This window comes from Corella eumyota, chromosome 7 (genome assembly GCF_963082875.1).
Source record: "Corella eumyota chromosome 7, kaCorEumy4.1, whole genome shotgun sequence".
NCBI lineage: Eukaryota > Metazoa > Chordata > Ascidiacea > Phlebobranchia > Corellidae > Corella > Corella eumyota.
In genome coordinates, this window is record NC_137496.1 from 4,159,368 (window position 1) to 4,180,713 (window position 21,346).

Sequence of the window (21,346 nt, forward strand, 5' to 3'; positions counted from 1 at the left end):
CTTTTCTTAATTGTTGCAAGAAAAGAAAAAAATTAACTTTATTGGCAGGAAATCACATTGAAATATCACTTAATGAGGGGATTTAGGTTTAAAGGCAGCAAATAATTTAATAAGTCTTTCCTCCGTGGGCCCCCATTTTAAAAACCCAGCATTGTTCTGTAAAAAGAAAACCAAAGTCCCGTGAGCAGATTTGTGGTTAACTTTTTCTTTCTCCATAGCGTGCTGTAAACCACTTCTATATTCATGCTCATAGGCCGGAATGAGTACTTGTTTTTTGTTAAACAAACTGTTCTCCATCCTTAAAATGGCCATAGGCGTTGGGTCTCTCCATTCAGGAACAGATACAATAAAAGAAAGGGGTTCATTTGATTGCGATAATAATTTCTCAAAGTGAATAACCATCGCTTCCATTAGTTCTTCAGCAAAGGGTGGGTTTGCTTCAAATGAACCTGATATCGGAAAAAATTGAAGAATGTGCCCGCTTGAACCAAAGTATGAGTCCGTATCTGCAAACGCTGATGAGTAGTGCCTAAAAAAACAGTTTAAAGGAGATGCAAAGCATTCCATTGTAACTCCGAATGTTTCTGAAAGGCACTGAAAGACTGGTGTCGGCAAAGCGCCATGCAACATTACACCTTCGTACTGATTGGGCCCGAAAAATGTTTGATATCGCCTTAGCAAACACCAGACTCTTGCTAGAAATAACTCCAAACGTGGGTCATCTTGACAACTGTACCTGTACAATTGTTCAAGTTTTTTCAGGTATTCGCAATTTAGTTTGAGGGTATCGTTTTTGTATGTTAAGAGCACTAAGTTGTTTTCTATGATTTGAGTAACTCCAGTAACAGGGGGACTTGCATAGGGTAATACAATCGGCGATGCAGGTATAATGCCAGTGGTGGGTTGGAATTGGATTTGGGTTTCAATATTACTTCTTTGCATAATTGTTCGATGGGCATCAAGAATCTCTTTCGCAGAATTTATTGACATTTGATACATCTCTAAACAGATCCCTTTGACTGACGATTTAGCTGTTTCGACAATATGGTCTTTGCATTTTCTGCGCAGGTGTGCTAACCAGTTTAAGTATTCATCGATGTGTGGATTTTGTTCTTTGCGCAACCAGAACATTACCTCATCTGTTTGACGTTTTACAAACCTTAAAGTCTCGGAATTTGTGCTTCGTGATTCGATCATTGTTCTAATTGCTTCAGAATAACAAAACAGTTGTTTCCTTGCATCAGAAGCGCATTTTATTCTGGACAAACGAATCGGTATGTCGTGCATTATTTCCCGATACATTGCTGGAGAAATCGCGTTATCACAATCAGTGGAAAGCATCGCATCGCAGCCTTTATCGCACATCTTCCTCTCCATCATCCATCTGTTAAAAGACTCTAGAGGAGCATTTATCCCCTCTTTTGTTTTGCATAGGTGTTGGTAGTGCAGCCTCATTTTTTCGACAAGATTGGCACGCATGTGTTCTATTTCTGGCAAAGGAGGTAGCATAACACAAGGCGAACTTTTCATGACAAGGACGTCAGTCTCTGTAGCAAAATTCCAGCATCTTTTTCTCCTAACTGTAAATAACAAAAAAATTCAAATAAAAGTAGGTAACAAAATAATTTCCAAAATTTGATTTTAGTAATAATTTTAGAAGGTATTTGTGTTAGTAAAGGTACCTGCTTCAAGGTTGGCCTGTTCTTCTTTGAAATCGTCCAAATAGCCCGACATTTTAAATTATTAATTCAAAACAACAACAAAATAGTTAACACGAATTTGTGAAATTGCACGGAAAATCGTTCTGCAGTTTCTTTGCGCAGCTGTAAATTACTGATTCAATAAACTGATAGAACACCAGTAATAAGAGCCTGCTAATGCAAATTTATTTCCGATTTAATCGAGCAGCTTCTAAGTGCAGACGGTAAAACTATAACATTACTAACATGCTTTCCAAGAAAAAAATAATCCATGAGACAGAAGGGGTCGGAAATGGCAAAGGATGTGCTTGATCGAACATGAGAACAAAATGTTTTCATTTGCTCTTATATTTAAAAAAGCTTATTACAATAAATGACAGACATAATACTTAAAGACCCAAACTCCTAAAAAACCTAATTCAGAACAATAAGCATGGTCACATGATCATCGATAAGAGTAAAAAATCTCTACCTCATTTCATCTTTTCGAAACAAAACAATTTTATTAACACAAATAACAAAATATGCCATCATGATAGGTGTACAGCTACAAACTACAGTTAACGACACTATTAAATACCTGCAACGCTTGGATGTAATAGCAAAGTCGACAAAGACAGCACTCTATGGAAAGCAAATTCAGAGTGGTATATACATATATACAGCCTAAATCTTTTAACAGCACTGACCCAAGGGCAAAACAACAATTTAATAAAGATATTTGTGAAAATATGGAAACATTAAACACATTTTTAGGAAACAAAAACTACAGCTTCATAATATAACTTAAATCACAGCTACTGCTACACTACAAATATGGAACAATATGTTAACACAGGAATACTTCTATATCCTTGATCGATGAACTTCAACTTGGCAAACTCTAAAAAAGGAACAAAAACAAAAAAAACGAATTAAGAAAGTATCAACAAAAACGAATTAAGAAAGTATCAGTGAACAGCATCACGATGCATTTCTTCCCTCCCCTTTTGCAAATCTCTTAGCTCCTGGAATGGACTCTTGCACCAAGACTCCAATTCCGTTGTTTAACTCGTAGTCCAATGAAGACTTAATACAATAAGAAGATGGCATGACAATTAATAACTTTCCATTGGTTGAATAGACATTAATGTGTAACTACCTGCTTAGACTGTGAATTGAAGACAGCATTGTAAGTAGAATTACGGTCTGCCCTCATACACATTTGAGGCACTCTTGCAATTTGATTTGCCAAAGCAACAGCTTCAGAAAGACCTTAAATCCAAAATAAAAAGCATCAATAACAGTTTTTACAGGCTCTTGAAAAGTACCATAAATTAAATTAAATGACCTGTCCCATCTGGCACAACCCTTGAAGTCAAACCAATCCGATAAGCTTCTTGCGAGTCAATCACCTTTCCAGTTAGGATAAGATCAAGCGCATTCGAAAGACCAATTAATGCTGGCAACCTTACCTTAAAATTAATGATTAAAAAGTTGAGATTTAAAAAAAATTTTAAAATCACAATATTTTAAACAATTAATATTTAACATATAATGCTATGGAGTTAACAACTTCTAAACCCCTAAACACCTTTTAAAACCCCTTCTTAGGAATGCAAACCCCATACTTGGGTTTGACATATTAAAATGACAGCAAAAAGTTACAAAAATTTAAAAAAATTTTTCTTACTGTGCCACCATCAATTAGTGGAACTCCAAATCTTCGGTTCAAAATTCCAACTTTAGCTGATTCCTCAAACACCCTTATATCACAGAGTAAAGCTAACTCCAGACCACCAGCTACTGCATAACCATTTACAGCAGATATGACAGGTTTGCACAAATGAAGTCGTGTTGGGCCCTGCATAAAAAACAAAAATTACATTTATTGCTATTTTACAAGAGATGTTTTATGTTTTAGGTAATTGGTTTAATTTTTGAATTTGCCGATTCAAAAATTTATTGCAAGTATAACTTAATAGCATTTTTTTGCAAGTATAACCTAATAGTATTAACTTAGGTCAATTTAAAAAGTGTTTAGTCATTTATGATAAGGTTACTTTCATGTATCTTTAATGGTTGAAACCCATTTAACATTTCATGCAAGCAAACTGTTAAGGTAGTTAGCATTAATATGCCAATAAACAAATACATGTATTGCTAATAGTTGGCCTTCTAAAGATAACTGATTTTTTGGGTATTTCTATAGATTGGCATATAGATTTTTTGGTTAGCAATCATCTTAAAATCGTTACGAAAGGCATGTTTGCAGTTGGTAAATATTGTGAAAATTACATGGGACAAATCTACAGTTTTTTTACCATAGCTCCGTGCAAATTCATTTGCTTCATTAAATCCTCGCTTATTTCTGGAGGGTTGTCAGCAAGCTCTTTTAAATCATAGCCAGCGCAGAAATGTTCACCTGAATATTAAACAAAAAATTTTTTTTTTTAAAGTTTACGTAACATAAGGTTGCAGTGGCATTTGGTTGGTACTTAGAAAAAAAGTGATCAATTACAGGTTTTGATTCATGACATCCTTCCTTTAATGTCGGCATGTTTTACGTCTCAACTTACCTTATTCTTCAAAACATATTTATAGGTAAAAAACTGTATATATTTTATAAAATCGTGTCAATTTTGTTACCGATTCCATGTAAAACTGCAACGTTGCTTGTCTTGTCCATTTCAAAGGCTTTAAACGCAACAGTTAACTGCCGAGCCATGTCTTGGTTAACAGCATTGCGGCTTAATGGTCTGTTAAGTCCAATTAAGGTGATCTTGTCACGTTTGTCGATTTGGATTGGGTCCACAGCAGGCTCTATATAAATGTTTTTAAATATTTATCCTCGATGTTTGAAGGTTGACTTCAGAACCCAAACATAGAGTAACATCAATAACCCTGACCCAGGTTGCCTTTGACAGTTTGGGATATATATTTTAATTGGCCAATAATTAAACTGCTGATTAAGTACTGGCTCAGCAGGAGTTTATACTGTTATAAAGCATTACTTAGGAGGGCTACAGCATAAGAGCAGTGGGAATCGAACCAAGGACCTCATGTAGTAAACATTTGAATTTACATATGCAAGTTTAAAAAAATTTTGGTTTTAAACAAATGTATATTTACCACTTTGAGAATCCAATGCAATGCATCTTGTTTGGTTCATTCGAGAAAATAATGTCTGTTTGCTATTTTTAACAGTACGGCAAAGTAAAAATAGGCCTCTACTTGCCATGCTGTTATTGCTCCGTCAATGTACAATGCTAAAGTTAAATAGATATAGAGAATAAACTAGCCTGCTAATACAACGTGTTTCCTGTTATACCTACTTAACCTGTATACACAAAACATCAATAATGTTATTACATATGCGTAATGACTGACAGTCTGGCAAAGCAATATTGTGTTGCCCGATTTTAAAATATCGATTTGGTCTTTTCCGTTTATTTTTCCGCAGTCTTTTTATGGGGAATTAAACTTTATTTTTTTATTTATGCAATTATATATAAATTTTCATAACTACTTTGATATTAAAATCAATATTTAATAAAGAAATATTGACTGTTATTGCCGATATTGCAAGATTGCAGAGAAAACCATGTGAGGTGTTATTTTTTGCTGCGTAATCGATTAATCACTGTACCATAACGTGATGTTGTGCATTTGCATAGTAAATTATAAACAATGCAAATTACACTATGCAAATTCAATTTATTAATAAATATTACTGACTAAAATACAGCAAAAAAATTAATTATTATTACGCTTTTAAATGACCCTTAATAGGTTTTATTTTTAATTAAATATTCATTTTTATTTATAGATAATTACTATGAACAATGTGCATATCTGCAATTGACATTTAAATAACATAATATTCTTGTACATTCGAACTTTAAATGTCATACGTACATATTTTAATGCTGTATATTCAAATTTTACTTTATGCATGTCATGCAATTATTTATTACACTTTCGTCCAAGTTTTACGTGCAAACGTGATATTAAGCAATTCGATAACAAATTTAAAAATGTCATGAATAAAACAGTTTCTTAAATTACTGACGTAGAAAAGATATCGAATTTGATAGATTCATGTGTTGACGGTTAAAAATCGCGTGACAATGTTTTTCCTAGATTTTTTTGAGATATTAAACGTGTATAAATAGTTAATTTATGCCAATTCGTCTAATTCTTGCCTCGTCACGACTTCGTAGATTTTATAAATTTCGCAATAAACATATGCTTACCATGGAAACTACCCTAACTTATTAACGTGTATTAGCACAGGTAAATTACTGCTGGTTTTTTAAAAGTTAATTGCAATAAAATCACAATAATTTCTTCATATTTTGGCCTTATTACAAAATCAATTTGCGATATGTTAATTGCTTAACGGTAAAGAAAATAATTTATAAAATGTCGGCTGCCTCGTGGTAGTAACTAATAAAGAGGTAAATATGCAAATATTTTTTAATTCAATTAAAACGATTACGCGAGAGTTTTATTTTCTTTTATTTTCTTAAAAAACTAAAATCAATTTTCGCTTTCTTGACATTTAAAACATCCTAAAAAAATCGTGAAAAAGATGTCGTCATCGATTCACGAATGTATTAAGATGACCGTTGTTGCAAACGATTGGACATAAATAAAGGTAGAGCAAGCCAACAACACAAAATTAAAAAGTTAATAAAATAAGTAGGCTAAGCCTATATAGAAAGATCAAAGAAAATTTTGAACTTGAAGTCAAAACTCTATTTCTGATAATATGCTATCAGTTGCATTAATCGTATTGAATATTTTTTTATTTTATATCTACAAGTCGGAAAGAAGCAGGTAGTTATTTATTTTTTGCTTTTGAACTTCTAGATGATTTATTTTTTAACAAATTGCTTTGCAATTTGCATTTTTTTACTTTTATCAAATACAAAATAATAAATATTTTATCACAGTAAAAATATCTTAACTCTCGTGCAAAAATTATAAAGGTGGTAACTACATATTTAAAATGAATTTATTAATAAAAATTGACCCATAATTATTTTTTTCAAGACAAAAAGGTGAGCCGGCGCTAGTGTCCCATACTATCCCGTTCGTAGGGGTTGCCCTTAATTTGGGAAGAAACCCGTTTGGGTATCTTAAATCACTACAAAAGAAGCATGGAGATGTATTCACATACGTTATGACAGGATGGTAAGCCATTTTTTATATATATTTTTATCCTCGATGTGGAAAGGTCAAATGTGCGACCTAAACATAGAGTAACATCAGTTACCTCGACCCAGTCTTGAGTTGCCTTTGGCAGTTTGGGATATTATTGATTATAATTGCCAGGTAATTAAACTTTTGATTAGATATTAGCTCAGAGGGAGTTTATACCGTTTATAGCGCCTTACTCAAGAGCGCTACAGCGTGATATCACTGAGGATCGAACCCAGGACTCCATGTAGGAAGTGTTATGACCACCACGCTGCCGGTCTTTAAATATTTAAATTTTTTAATTGTTTTGGGAACCATTCGTTTTGATTACCTATCAAGCAATATTAGTTATTTGCAGCGCAAGGTAATTTTACGTATTTAAAACGCGTCAAAAGCCATACAGGTGATTTCTGGCTGCCAATTACAGGCAAGATAATGACTGTGCAGAATTTCAGGGTCACTTAAAGTTCTCGCCATACGTGTATTTGAATATAAAAATGACCTGAAATGCCAAATGTTAACGAGCTCAAATCATGCGTGGCTTCAATTAGACTTTCCTAGGCTAAATGAGATCATATTATATTCGTGTTTAATTGCTTTTTAACGACATGCGTTTTCTTACAACCTTTAGGAATATTCATACGTTTATGGATCCACGTGATGTAAGAAACTTGGAAAGGTGCCCTCATCTAGACCACAAAGAAATTCTAGGCGATTTCGTAACCCGTATGGTGGGCAACCCGCATTCCTTATACAACATTCCTGATCAAAACGGATCAGTATTTCAAAACAACCGGTATATAAGATCTCTGCTATGCTTTATCGGCGTAAAAACAACAGAGCGGTATAAAATACAAGATGAGGCTGCTGCAGAGAAGTTGAAAACAAGTGTTGATGTATCGAAGTCGGTCAGCGCTTCGTTGGAAGGTAACCTACGGGGGTCCATGCAGCTAGGTAAGCTGAGTCATTCGTGTACCGATGTCGTGACCAAAGCGCTGACCAAAACACTTAAAAACAGAAACATTAACGAGCCGGTAAGATTATTGTTTATATTAATAAATAAAATTATGTTATATAACTTGTTATTTGCCAACAGTAATTAAGAGCACCTTTTTCAAAAAAATGACTAGCAATTTTTTTGCAACTGTTGTAAAAAAAAACAAAAAAATTCACGTAGTCGTGATTTAATTTAAATAATTTTTTTGGCCCAAAAACGATTTTAAAGGTGTGGTTATTAGGATATGATACTAGTAAAAGGATGTATGTAACACGCCGGCAAATCACGTTTGTTTAAGCGTGTCGTCTTAGCCTAACACCGATTTTTAAGTTACTTAGAACATGCTTAAACTGTAGCCAAAACTTTAAGATATATGTCTGTAAAAATGTTTTTTTTTTCAAAAAAATGCCAGTTATTTTTTTTAATATTTTTTTTTAATTCACAAAAAAGTTTTTTCTTTGTGTTTTTGATTCCGGTAAGTAATCATTTTGGATATTAGCCATGACCATGTCACGTAAAATTATAAAACGTTTCAAAATCTTAATGATAGTTCGTCATAAAATTAACCATGAAATTGGTTTCGCAATTTTTCCAATTACATCATAATTATGTTTAATTTATTGCTGTCTGGCATGTGGAAATCTTATTTGTTAATCTTAATTTTTAATTTTAAATTAGATCCAACTTTACGAGTTTTGTAAAGAAGTAATCTTTGATGTCACTTTCAACTTGTTATTCGGTTCGCTTGAAAACCAAAAAGCACGGGATCTTGAAACCTCCAGGTTTTATGAACATTTTAAAATCTACTTTAAAAGATCAGCTCTTCTTGTCGACCGGATCCCGATCCACTTCATCCCGGAAGTCGAAAAAGCGCGCGAGAATTTGTTTGAGTTGTTCAAGGAGCTTGATTGGTCGAAAAGGGTCAACGTTAGTCACATGATCAGTGACGTAGTGAATGCTAATCCAAGAATAGGTTAGTAGTCATATATAAAAATATAAGAAAAAAACGAAACAAAATTTTCCATAACTATTTCCTAATTAAGAAACTTTAATATATAAAACGTGACCTCATTTAAGGAAATGACAAAGGCAATTTTTAAAACGTAATAAATATTTTTTTAAAACTAAAAAATAATATTCTCCTGTCAAAAATTAATTTACTTAAAAACGTCATAATTTTTTTTAATATGATCAAAGTTCGCTAAACTTACATCTATATCCTACACACGTTTTTTTAGTATTAACGACATTATGTAATGTATCCAAAATTACTTCAGAGTTTCAGGATCAAAGGTCCCGACATTTGACGGTTATTTTGTGGGCAGCGTTTGCCAACACCACACCGGCTCTGTTCTGGGTCTTTTACTATTTTCTAAATCATCCTGAAGCCACAAGAGATGTCCTCAGCGAATATAAAACCATGCTGTCCAATAAGGTTAAGCGTAGAAAAAAGAAGGCAATCAGAGACTGGACTGACATAAACAATATTTCCTTGCTGGATAAGAAAGATTTGGACAAGCTTATTGTCTTAGGTTCGTTTATAAATTACAATCTAAACCTATACTATAATATATAAATTGAATTGCCAGGGTTTACATGTTGCTTACGGGTTTTTTATATTAGTAAATCATGAACGCATTTGTTTTAATGTGCAGATGCTTGTATAAAAGAAGTTATGAGGCTGGTTGGTTCTAGTCTTAGCCTAAGAAAGGCTCTCAAGGATACAACGATTCATACATATGGTGGGAAAACTTATAATATTCGAAAGGGTGATTACACTTCGTTTTTTGCGCCAATCACGCACAGGGATGAAGATATCTACAGAAATCCAGAGGTAGGCATTAGATTTGCTTCTACCCTTTATAAACAAAGTTAAAACTAGTGGTTTTTTATTAATTAATGTATGTTTTTTTAAAGGAGTTTCAGTACGAAAGATTTTTGGTCAACGAATACGACGGTTTCAGTGACAGTTCGTCTTCTATCGGTGGGTGTTCGAATGTTAGCGACATCTCAGCTTTAACAAACAACAACTACATCGACGAAAAACTATTAAAAGACTCTTCAGAATTTACTACTAAAGATGGCTTTCTTTGCCCGCCTGAAACTTTATACAACTGCCCAGCAGTTACGACCAAGCGTAGGGCTAGAAATCGCTTCTACAAGGAAGGCAAACGACTGCAGTCTTCCAGGGCTGTTATGACCTTTGGGTATGGTGCTTCTAAATGTCCAGGACGACATATCGCACTTGTAGAAATAAAGCTTATCGTCTTAAGTTGGTTAAACATGTTTGATGTAAATATAGACAAAGGTGTACCTGAATTCGACCTTACACATTTGGGTTTTGGCGTAATGCCGCCCGACAGAGATATTAATATTCATTGCAAACCTAAATCAAATAGTTTTTAATTTTTACGCTGCATGTAATTATTCTGTAATTTTGTTGTATTTTTTTATACTTTTTCTACTAATTATATATATTTTTACCCTATATATTGTAGCACAGACCGTGTTAATATTTAAAACTTAACTTTGCATTATCTTTTGTTGCCTAGCCGCTGTTTTAATAAAATTTCGTTTTTTATTTATTGTCGCTGAATTTAGAAATTTGCAAACCGCACGTGGGCGCTTCATATTTTTCCCGCCAAACTACGTCGCTACAGCGAATAGATAACTCCATTTGAAAGCTAAGCGTACGTACTTAGTTGGTTAGCCTAACAAGCTAAACTGGTTAAATTAATCAATTTTACAGAGAAATCGTTGACCAAAGTAATTTTAATGTGGTAATAAAATTACCAATGTGTTAATTATGGCATTACATAGCCTAAGATTTAATCTATTGCGATAAAAAAGACTTTTTCAGTTTTTTGTCAGCTTGTACAGTCTGACAGTTGCAAACAAACTATGTTTATAAAGTCAAACTTTTTACCTACATACAAAACCACTTAAGGACTGTCAGGCTGTCAGATTCTTAAACAGATGACGTTTTAAACTGTCTGACTATTAAAGTCAGAAAGTTGAAACTGTTTTTAGTTTTTCAGATAACGATTTTTAATAGTCTGATAATCATATTTAAAATGAGTGGCAACAGAAGATCCACCAGAAGCTCAAGTAGACTAGCATTAAAAACTAATCAAAATGCTAAAAATATTAATCCTGAACTGACTTTAACCATAAGTAAATCAAAAATTGAAAAGAATGAGTTGAAACCCAAAGTTACAATAAAAACTGAAAATTTAAAATCATCGGAACAAAAAAGTGGGGCTTCAAAAAGTAAACAACAACCGAAAAAAAGAAAATTGGAAACTGGGAAATCGGGGGTAACAATTAAACGAGAAACAAAAGAAAATCATGAACCGGTCACGAAGACCATTAAGTTCCATGGCTTGGTGCCTGTTGATGAAGTGTGCAAGCAATGTGTTCAAAATTATGATGTTTATATATCGTGTGGTCAAATATACGATGCTATGCTTAATCAAACCAATGTTGGTCAGAATAATAACAAGTATTATTTATTGCAATTGCTAAAACATAGAAACAAAAATGATTTTTGTGTTTGGTTTCGTTGGGGGAGGGTCGGTAAAATAGCAGGATCGAATTTACAAAATTTACCCCTTGACAGGGCTGTTGAGGTGTTTCGGAAAAAATTTGTGGATAAAACTAAAAATAATTGGGACGACAGAAAAAATTTTGTTAAACACCCTGGAAAATATGATCTTCTTGAAATCGATTATGGGAAAGAGGAGAAAAAAATTAAACCTATTGACCCGAAACCTAAAATCGAATCAAAGTTGGAAAAATGTATCCAAGACGTTATGAATTTAATTTTCGATGTACAAGAATTTGAACGAAGTGTTAAAGAAATGGAATACGACATCAAAAAAGCACCCCTTGGTAAACTAACCGATAAGCAAATCAAGGCTGGTTACTCTTCCTTAAAAAAAATCGAGGAATTTTTGCAGAGCTCGAAATTTAACCGTGAAATGATGGAGGCATGCAGCGAGTTTTATACCAGAATTCCTCATGATTTGGGCATGAAAAGGCCTCCAGTAATCAGAACAATGCTAGAACTACAGCACAAACTACAACTATTAGAAACATTAGGCGATATCAAAATAGCCGTGACTCTATTGGAAAATTCAGAAAATAAAAATGAAAATCAAATTGATGTATTATACAAATCTTTGCAATGCGAGCTTACTCCAGTTAACCCACAAGCAAAGGATTACAAAATTATCCAGCAATATGTCAGGAACACGCATGCTTCTACTCACAATACATACACACTAAAAGTCGACAACATTTTTGAAATACACAAACAGGACAATAACTTTCAAGATAATATCGGCAATCGAACATTATTATGGCATGGATCTAGGCTTACTAACTGGTGCGGAATTTTAAAACAGGGATTAAGGATCGCACCACCGGAGGCACCAGTAACTGGTTATATGTTCGGCAAAGGTGTTTATTTTGCTGATATGGTCTCAAAGTCGGCGAACTATTGTTTCGCATCTCAACGTCAGAACACCGGATTTTTGTTGCTTTGCGAAGTTGCTTTAGGCAATGCTGTTAAAAAATTAGATGCTGATTACACTGGAAATGAACTACCCATGGGTAAACATAGTGTTTTGGGGCTTGGCAAGACAATACCCGATCCAAAATCGTCGGTTAAAATTAATAAAGATGTCACGGTGCCTCTTGGAAAACCAGTTGCTGTTGATGTGGAGTCAGCATTGTTGTACAACGAATATGTTGTATATAACACAAACCAAATTAGGCCACGTTATTTGGTTAAAGTTGAGTTTTTATTTAACCAATGTTGGTAGAGCGATATAATTGTTGTGTTTTTTTCTAAAAATGAATGCAGTTACATTGTTTTACAAATGTCCATGTTTTTTTGCCTACACCTTTTAATCTATTGTAAGCATTTTTTTGTAAATAAATTCCTTTATTTTTCAACAAATTGACAATTTTTTCAACTTATTTTAATGTTAACAAATGGTGCTAACACGTGAATATTTGGTATAAAACAAGCTAAACGGAAAAACAAATTTTTGAATTTAATTAATTTACTGCAATTTTTTTTAAATTTATCAGTCGTTAGTTGGCGCTTTTAAGTACGCAGACATAGTATTTGACTGTTAAAGGTAGGTGGTGGATAATGGTCGTGTGTAGGAGTAGCAAACATACACAAGTATCAATAAACACAATGTATATTATACATAAAAGAGCAACGGTATACTATATTTCTATAAAAACTGTTATTCAGGTTAAGTTTACAAGTTTGTGTGTTAACTTTATTTTTAAATCGTTATATCATCAATTTCCGGGTTATATTTTTAATGTATCACTATGTTAATAGCATAAAAAACTTTATAATAACTAGTATACTATAAACTTGCCTACTATAAGTAAAAATTCAACTTGAAATGGCCCTAACAGTAAGGTAGGCCAACATCTGAGAAAATTGCGTTTGAAGAACAAATATATGCTAAGATTCTTCTAAAATGCAATGCAAAAGCATAAAAGGGTGTAATTAAATGTATAATCTACACTAATTAAAAAACAAATCAATTATTAATCAAATAATTCGAAAATCGTTTTGTTTGTTAGCCCCTCTTTTCTCTAATCTATCCACGGCGCTTGGCTTTTGTTACGTAATAATATTCGCATTGTGTTTGCCCAGTGACGTAGGGAGTGGGTGAACAAGTTATATAACTTATTTTTTTCCAACCTTATATTTGGTAGAGTAAGTTGGTAACATAAGTAAGCTTAGGAATTGATTAAAAACTGATTTTTTTCCGATAGGAAAGGCAAAAACGATGTAACTTCAAACCTATACGAATCCGCAGTGCTGGATTATAGAACCCTTGATAATGCATAAAATACGATACCCAGATTTAATTGCATGTGCATTATAATTAAAAGCCAGTATAGTAATTGGTTTTATAACATATAATATACTGCAATTAGGGCCGTGCATACATATATATTTAAGCTTCAGTTAAGGCCATTGTTTATAATACGTACTCGTATTTGAAAAAGGTTTTGAAATATATGTAGGCTTACCTGTAGTACAATGAAAATGTATTTTTAAATAAATCAAACAATAGCTACGTGAAATATCAATGTCGAGATAAAGAGTAAAGCAACTGTAGTAGTAACGGTACAAAAGATATTGATATTAGAAGCCAAAAAATATAGAAACAGTTTTTTTTTTCTGAGTTATCAATGCAAATAATAAGTTCACTTTTTGCTTGTTTAGTCCAAGAGAAGGACTTGTTTTTTATGTACCTAGCGACTTGAAATTGATTAAAATTTTGCGGCTTATTTACACAAAAGCGCTAGTAATGCTCAAAATAAAATAGTAATGCTCAAAATAAAATATGAAAAGAGTAGAGCGCGGTTATTTAACTAAATGTACGGTGCTAAGGCAGTCAGAACAAAAGGTAGTTGAGCTAAAATAGTAACTGAAAAAAAACTGAAAGTATATTTTATGTTTTCGTAATATCTAAATACAAAAAAAGTAATATTATTTAAAGGGTTTAGTTTCAAAATGTTATTGCTAGGCAAACAGCGACTGTTAGTTAGCGATTTTTTTATTAGGCGAAAAAACAAAACGGCTAATCGTTTAAACTGCCGCAAATGTCACCTGAAAAGCGCCAAAAACCTTTTAGACTTGATACAAAAACTTGATTTTAACTGATTACCGATTAAATCACAAAACACACATTAATCAGTTACTTAAATGAGAAAGTCTAGGTCAATTTTAATTCATTTTGCAAAGGTATGCAACATAAAAAAGGGCACATAATGTAAATAGGGCAGAATTAAAAAAAAGTTATCGTCAATAATTAACAGAATTTATTTTAAACCGTTAACCTTAGTAGCGTAGTAGAGAATTATCTCGAAAGTAAATATTTAATAAGTGTTTTGTCAAGTTTAATATAGTTTTATATTGCTCTAAAAACTAAGTTTAAAATTTGTATTGTCTTCGTAATAGTCTGTTATTATGTAAAGCGTTGTTACGTTTTTTAACTACTATAGGCAAAAGGTTAAAACATGAAAGAAATTTCAGTAGAGGAAAGTGGAATGGAAAATAAAGGTAAAATAAAAAGAAAGCAGTTTTATTATTTTATTTACAGTCTACAAAAGCGGGCATATACTAATTTGTAGTTTCTTTATTACTTAAATATATAAAAACCTAAAATATTGTTGATTTTATGGCCTACTAACCGTTTAAAACAACTTGCAAAAAAAAGTCGTTAATTTAAATATAAGATCTAGGTTGCAACGCCGTTAACTTAAAAATTAAAGGAAAATGTTAATTTTTTTAGAAGGAAGACGATATGACGTTTTGGCATGGGCAGGATCAATACTATTCATTATCGGGGTACTTGGGGCTATGTGGGGTTGGGGTAAGTAAATTTTCAGAATTTAATTTTATAGTTAAATATTTTTTTAGTAGAATTTTGTATAAACGTATATTTTTCTGCATAAGGATATTAAAGACGATAAATTAAATATAAATTGCTAAAAAAATTTGCCTAAAACTTTACTTTAAAAATTGAGCAAAAAACCCAATTTTTTAGTTTGTAAAATTTTTGACTTTGAACTTAACTTTTGCACAAAAATTTGGACCCTTGAATTTTCGTCACGTTTTTGCTTTGCTTCAATGCTTCACTTAAACCCAAAGCGTTTGCGGTTATTGTATAATGGTTGGGTAAGAAAATGGTATTTTACAAATGTCGCAAAAAATATCGGTTAAAAATGCTACGTTTAATATGCTATCAATTTGCATAAAATCCTACTAATAATAATTCAGTTCTTAAACTGATTTTTTAAAGTGTAAAATACAACGCATTTTAAATTTTGATATAGTCAATGTTATTTCAAAATTTTCAACCATTTTAATATAAAATTCAACCTAATAATATACTATAAATAATTTGATAATAGGCTCAAAATGTAATTGGTTTTTGCCAATGCAAAAACCCTAAATTCAGCTATGCGTATTACATCTTAAATTACCGCTTACAGGTTTCTGCAAGGTCCAATTTCGTGCGTTTATATGCCTAGTACGTCACTGTTAAATCCAGATAAGTGATATGTTATGTTTAATCCGGATCTATATGAAATATGATATAGTAGTTAATAAAATATTGCGATTTTTGTCACGCAAACCAAAGGTTTCAAGGGTTCATACCATATTTGATGGCCTGCCAGTTATGTTGAATTTTGGATATTATAAAAATACGAACTCGCTTGATCTACTTTTAAGCAACATGTTTTTTTGCAACGATTTTAAAATTATTGCAATACGTTTTACCTAACAAAAACCTTACTTTTAGTAGGAAAAAAATGATTGTGCGGGCATGACTTTGCAAAAATTTCATTATATATTTATTATTAAAATTTTCTATTTTTGTTCATTATAGGTAATGCAGTTGGCTGGTATGCTATATCGGGATATTACCACGTGAATGGAACAAACGAAACTGAGCAAAGATTTTTACCCGAGCCTTGGAACTGTGACGAATATGACAATCCAGGTATAAAGGCTTATGTGTTTATTCCATACTTTACGAGCAGGTCTTTTTATAGCCATAAAATGCTTTAACTACATAGTGTTATATAAGTTCAATATAAAATTAATAAAAAAAATAACTTTTTTTTGTGGTATAATATTTTTCCAGTCATTTTTCTCTTGTTGCATTTAAGGTATGTTATCTATAGGTTTCTATTAAATAAACGTCTAGCCATTAGATCTATTTAAACTTTAGGCCAATGGAAAGTCAGTAACGTAATACCCCTTTTAAATTGATTACCGTATCTTATTACCTGTTCCCTATCTTCAAAAAGAATAAACATCGTTACAAAATGTCGGTCACATCTATAGTCATCCAATCTCACCATGGCTAATTGAATCTCCGCCTCTAATAAGCATCGCAAATGTGTAATTTTACACTGGCTTTCAGCCTAAGCCTATTGTTTATATCTTAGTACTTTACCTAATAAATTTAAGGGGTGTGTATTTAAGAATGACTTTACATTTTTTGGTATAAGATTCCAACATAATTCCGAATATATATAGAGTTGCAAGCGTCGGATTGCATTTTAATAACAACCCCTATAGCAAGACAAATGTAGTTTAAAAACATAAGAACAAAACAATATGCACAAGGCCTTAATCTTTAAGAAGTCTAAGTTTGTTAAATGCCATTAACATCTACTTAATAACTCGTTTTTTAGGTCGGAATGGCGAAGGTTGTACGTCGACTTGGTATTACTGGCAACTGGAAAACGCAACCACGCTAACAAGAGCTATAGTCTGGCTGTGTTACAGTCTGCACCAGGTATTGATGTGGGGGTTAATTTACAGAGCACAGATCGTCGTTTCGTTTAGAAGGGAAAAGGGCGAAAAGAAATACAGGTGAAAATTTTAAAATCGGACGTTGGCTGATTTCTTACTGTAAAATGTCTATTTTTGGTTGTTTTTTGAATTTCAAACACGTTTTAAACATATATGTTGGTGTACAATAACAAAAAAACAAGCCAATTTCTACTAAATTCTTACACAAAATGCCAACTATAGCCTTATTAACAGGCCTAGGCTACCTTAAAATTTTTAATTTCTTCCCATAAATAAACTAACCTTTTAGCCAGTTGACAAAGTCACGTTTTTGTTAACCCAAAAAGCTCGTTAAATTAACAACCGTCAATCCGATGTCTATCATCGATTAAAAATCATTCCAAATTATGATTGAACCAGGATTAGAACTAGGTAGAACTAATTGGAAATCCGTTTCTGATTTTTAAGTGATCTTGGTCAAATTTCAGCACCTGTACGAATTACTATGCTTTTAGTCACGCTAGTAATCTGTTAGTTGGCGCTTTTATGACTAGTTTTTTGTTGCTAATTTGATTTTTATGGATTGTCAAAGGCCATTATATCTTAAAATATTGTTACCATTCAGTGCGCAATGTACAAGTACAGAATTTTTTTATTTTGGTGCGTGCCCGTTAGTAAGCAAATGTTGGTATTTTTTGTATTAAATTTAAATAAGCACTATCATTAGGCTAACGATTTAGAACCGTGTGTAAGCCAATTATTTAATTTCCGTAAGCACCTAGTTATTTAATGGCCTAGGCGGAAAAATAAATTATTTTTCGTTAAAAATAAAAATGGCGCATAAAATTTTCCCGTGCATGGTAGTACTATGCTGTCGTTTTCAAAGTATTTTATGATATACGCACCAATCTCTTGTGGTATTACTTTTTTGCAACTCGTTAGATTTAAAGAGCTAACATAAACTTTTAAAAGATAAAACTATTTACTTTACTTGTTTAATTGTGTTGCAACATTTTGTATACTCACGTACAAACTAAATTTGAGTTCAAGGGCACATTTGTTTAAGCATTTTTAATATATTTTTAGTACAAACTTGCGTTGGTTCAACTGGTCGCTGTTATTTGTAAACGGACTGTTTCACGTCATTCATTTGCTGCAAACACATTGGACTTACGACGGAACGGCTCAAGACGTCGCCATCTCATCCTCGCAGGTAACCGCTAGATGATGACTAGGAGCTAAAGATTTTAACCATTCACTTTTTTATTTTTGAAGTGAAAACAGACTCACCTAGTCCCTGGTAGATTTTTTTGGGCATTATTAGCCCGACGATATCAAATGATTATATTAAATTGACAACTGATTTTACACTTGCTAAGAGTCGTAAAGTTAGAGTAGAAATGGCCATAAGGAATACTTTAAAACACATCTTCACAACAACAAAAACAACCTACAATTATATTACTAAAACATAAACATTTTTGTCAAGGCTTCTGTTATTATGATGCTGACGTTTATTCTTCTAATTGAGTACAAAGACAGAGGTTTTATGCTGATGTGGCCCAATCCAAAGTCTGAGGACAAGGCAGCAAAATATTTGAGATTGAGTCCAGGACCTATACAACTCATAAGAAAGTAAGTCGTCCGTAAAGCTAATAAAATATTTTAAAAATTGTTTTTTGTCGTGTTTTTACACATTTTGCTACCAGCATGTGACTGTTTTAAAATACAATAGAGAGTGTAACTTACTTTTTTACATTTTTTAGGTATCACGGGTTCGCCTTCTCATGGGCAACAATTTACACATTTTGGTATCACCCAATGGAGAACACGTGGGGTCATACTCTTGGTTTCTTTCACACTGCTATCGTGATGTTGCAAGGAAGTCTTATTTACACAGACATGCACTTAAACAGGTGAATTCCGGTTATCTAAACACTTTTAAACCAACAGTTTATGTGGCACAATTATCACAAAATCAAATTACCTGATTTCAAAATCCCAATCCCTAGCAAAAATATAAGTTCCTTGTGCAATGGATAGACATGTTAAACTTTTTCACTTACACGTCAACAAAAACCAGATATCCTAAGTAGAAATTTATTTATTAAACAGTTTTGAAATCTAGATTAACATGGATATAAAAGTACAATTACCTAACAATTAACGTTTAAAAATATTGTAAACAAAATGACGTGTGCACGATTGCAACATCAGGGTTTCCAAATTAAAAATTTATATTGTATATAATATTTTAAATGAATATTTTTTGCTAAGATATTGGAGATTGTTAAATGAGACTTGGGTATTTCTGCATGGAACTTTGGTTGCAATACAAACAGAAAACCCTAATGGAAATACAGCCTGGCCAATATTTTGCTTTGGATTTGGATTCATAATCGCTTTTACCCAGGTGTGTTTAACGTTTTGTTATCTTTCTTTGTCATAATTTTGGACTACATTAAATGTGTGGTCAATGTAGTAATTGTTTATGTTTTTTTTAGGTATTTGGCCTTCCATTTTGGAAAAAGATTTCGCCTTACTATCGCGTTATACCTGTACTTGTATTTTTGGGTATTGTTTGCGCTTTGTGTGGTACAGTTCTCACCACTGCTTCAGTAAGCGGCTTTGGCCGATTTTATGAAATGTTCTTTATCCCTGCGGAAGAATATGCTATGTTCATTATTTCTTTTCTCTTTATATTTGGTGCTTTGAAAATCGAGTCTTTGGTAATAGGCAACAAACCGACGCCCGAAAATATAGAAGTGTCCGCCATTAAACAAGCAGCTTACCTCTGTGGTATTGTCATCGTTTATGCCTTGTTCATTGCCCTATCCAGTTTCTTTAAAAATGCAGACGGAAACCTTATCGTTCTCATGATCATCTACGTTTTTCTCTTCTGCCTTGGAGTGTCTATAACTCTCGTGTTTTTCAAGCAGCTGATGGGGCCGTTTAGAAAACTGATCAAGTCGTCCTCAGTCACTACAGAAAGTGACGATGCTAGTAACAACAACACCGAAGTTTTTGAGGGAAAGGCCAACGAGGCTTATCTGTGCGAGGAACTTTGAATCAAAAACTTTCTGTTAATTTATTTCTTTTTATTTTAATTCTTATTTTACTTACTATTTTCTAGCAATTCTGTTCTGTATTTTTAACTAATTACGTCGCTTACAATTTCTATGAAATAATTAAATATAAATCTACCTGCCAGAAATTTTTAAAATGTTATTAATAATTTTTTTAAAAGAGTAGACCCACGACTGTTTTAAAATAAGAAACTAAGGGTAAAATTTTGTTAACGAAGAAACCCAATTTAAAAATACTTTTTGACCTGGTTTTTCGGCCTTACAACGGATATTTTCATTTCTATTCAGGTTAATCTACCAAATTAAACGTGAATCGCCTATAATTGAATATGTGAATATTAGCATATAACATAAGAGTATTATGACTATTTTTCAATACTACTCTACAGTGCCGAAGTTTCGGATTTTTCATATCGAAATCTTGACAGAAACTCCAATAAAAATATTATTCGATTATTCATTTCAAACACAAAATTCCTAACAAATAATGGGATTGAAACTAAGTTTTTTGTATAAAAAGGGTCATCAGATCTTAAAATTTAAATCAATTACAACTGGACAACTCAGTATTAGAAGATCAAGAAATCTAGTCTTTAAACTCTACTAACCATTCTGTGAAAATGATTAAAATCTATCAACTGGTAAGCATAGAATTTTTTTGTATTTGTTTATCTTTGACGAAGGAGGGTCGACTTTACGGTTTAAATGTCGATCACCTTTTGTTATTACACAAGGTATCTGTTGTATTTTAGTAGTTTGGAATAATATTGACTTTAAGCCAAAACCTAACTTACCGATAAAATTTTGACTGACTAGCTAAATAAGTGTGTACTCCTTATAGAGTTTTAACCAAGGGCAAAACAGCTAGAAGTAGTTGAGATCAAAATGTACTCAGGACCTCATATGGTTAAGCCAAGTGTTCTTACCATGAAAACACGTCGCCTCACTATATAATTAATTTTTTATCAAATACACATAGTTTAACTTTTTTGTGTTATAGTTACTTTGTGTCTTGATGGGTATATGG

General features: G+C 32.5%; 5 protein-coding genes across 5 annotated transcripts; 3 read left to right on the plus strand and 2 right to left on the minus strand.

Moving 5' to 3' along the window:
* Positions 1–45: 45 nt before the first annotated feature.
* On the minus strand, positions 46–1,925 carry LOC145758946 (mRNA (2'-O-methyladenosine-N(6)-)-methyltransferase-like). Its single transcript, XM_082572644.1, has 2 exons — positions 1,683–1,925; positions 46–1,580 (listed from the first exon to the last, which is right to left on the minus strand). Exons 1-2 carry the CDS (start codon positions 1,732–1,734, stop codon positions 70–72), a joined length of 1,563 nt encoding a protein of 520 aa, XP_082428770.1. The 5' UTR covers positions 1,735–1,925; the 3' UTR covers positions 46–69.
* Positions 1,926–2,187: 262 nt separating this feature from the next.
* LOC145758949 (2,3-dehydroadipyl-CoA hydratase-like) lies at positions 2,188–5,015 on the minus strand. Its single transcript, XM_082572646.1, has 7 exons — positions 4,812–5,015; positions 4,329–4,502; positions 4,004–4,104; positions 3,373–3,543; positions 3,031–3,154; positions 2,842–2,954; positions 2,188–2,768 (listed from the first exon to the last, which is right to left on the minus strand). The coding sequence occupies exons 1-7, from the start codon at positions 4,918–4,920 to the stop codon at positions 2,664–2,666; spliced, it is 897 nt and encodes a 298-aa protein (XP_082428772.1). The 5' UTR covers positions 4,921–5,015; the 3' UTR covers positions 2,188–2,663.
* A 1,438-nt stretch (positions 5,016–6,453) lies between these two features.
* Positions 6,454–10,287, plus strand: LOC145759723 (cytochrome P450 7B1-like). Its single transcript, XM_082573571.1, has 7 exons — positions 6,454–6,521; positions 6,738–6,878; positions 7,516–7,918; positions 8,560–8,854; positions 9,159–9,413; positions 9,537–9,715; positions 9,799–10,287. Exons 1-7 carry the CDS (start codon positions 6,454–6,456, stop codon positions 10,285–10,287), a joined length of 1,830 nt encoding a protein of 609 aa, XP_082429697.1.
* A 668-nt stretch (positions 10,288–10,955) lies between these two features.
* Positions 10,956–12,707, plus strand: LOC145759726 (poly [ADP-ribose] polymerase 2-like). The gene has a single exon (XM_082573572.1). The coding sequence runs from the start codon at positions 10,956–10,958 to the stop codon at positions 12,705–12,707; it is 1,752 nt and encodes a 583-aa protein (XP_082429698.1).
* A 1,225-nt stretch (positions 12,708–13,932) lies between these two features.
* LOC145759216 (uncharacterized) lies at positions 13,933–20,508 on the plus strand. The gene is made up of 9 exons (XM_082572988.1): positions 13,933–14,986; positions 15,219–15,299; positions 16,320–16,433; positions 17,134–17,314; positions 18,320–18,446; positions 18,723–18,868; positions 19,000–19,149; positions 19,511–19,646; positions 19,738–20,508. The coding sequence occupies exons 1-9, from the start codon at positions 14,944–14,946 to the stop codon at positions 20,299–20,301; spliced, it is 1,542 nt and encodes a 513-aa protein (XP_082429114.1). The 5' UTR covers positions 13,933–14,943; the 3' UTR covers positions 20,302–20,508.
* The last annotated feature ends 838 nt before the right edge of the window (positions 20,509–21,346 follow it).

Coding starts and splice junctions, on each gene's coding strand:
- LOC145758946 (XM_082572644.1), bottom strand. CDS start 1,734: ATGTCGGGCTATTTGGACGATTTCAAAGAAGAACAGGCCAACCTTGAA. Junction 1,581..1,682: donor ACAGGCCAACCTTGAAGCAG/GTACCTTTACTA, acceptor TGTTATTTACAG/TTAGGAGAAAAAGATGCTGG.
- LOC145758949 (XM_082572646.1), bottom strand. CDS start 4,920: ATGGCAAGTAGAGGCCTATTTTTACTTTGCCGTACTGTTAAAAATAGC. Junction 4,503..4,811: donor TGCATTGGATTCTCAAAGTG/GTAAATATACAT, acceptor ACATTTATATAG/AGCCTGCTGTGGACCCAATC. Junction 2,955..3,030: donor GGTTGTGCCAGATGGGACAG/GTCATTTAATTT, acceptor TTTGGATTTAAG/GTCTTTCTGAAGCTGTTGCT.
- LOC145759723 (XM_082573571.1), top strand. CDS start 6,454: ATGCTATCAGTTGCATTAATCGTATTGAATATTTTTTTATTTTATATC. Junction 7,919..8,559: donor ACAGAAACATTAACGAGCCG/GTAAGATTATTG, acceptor ATTTTAAATTAG/ATCCAACTTTACGAGTTTTG. Junction 9,716..9,798: donor ATATCTACAGAAATCCAGAG/GTAGGCATTAGA, acceptor GTTTTTTTAAAG/GAGTTTCAGTACGAAAGATT.
- LOC145759726 (XM_082573572.1), top strand. CDS start 10,956: ATGAGTGGCAACAGAAGATCCACCAGAAGCTCAAGTAGACTAGCATTA.
- LOC145759216 (XM_082572988.1), top strand. CDS start 14,944: ATGAAAGAAATTTCAGTAGAGGAAAGTGGAATGGAAAATAAAG. Junction 15,300..16,319: donor TGGGGCTATGTGGGGTTGGG/GTAAGTAAATTT, acceptor TGTTCATTATAG/GTAATGCAGTTGGCTGGTAT. Junction 16,434..17,133: donor TGACGAATATGACAATCCAG/GTATAAAGGCTT, acceptor CTCGTTTTTTAG/GTCGGAATGGCGAAGGTTGT.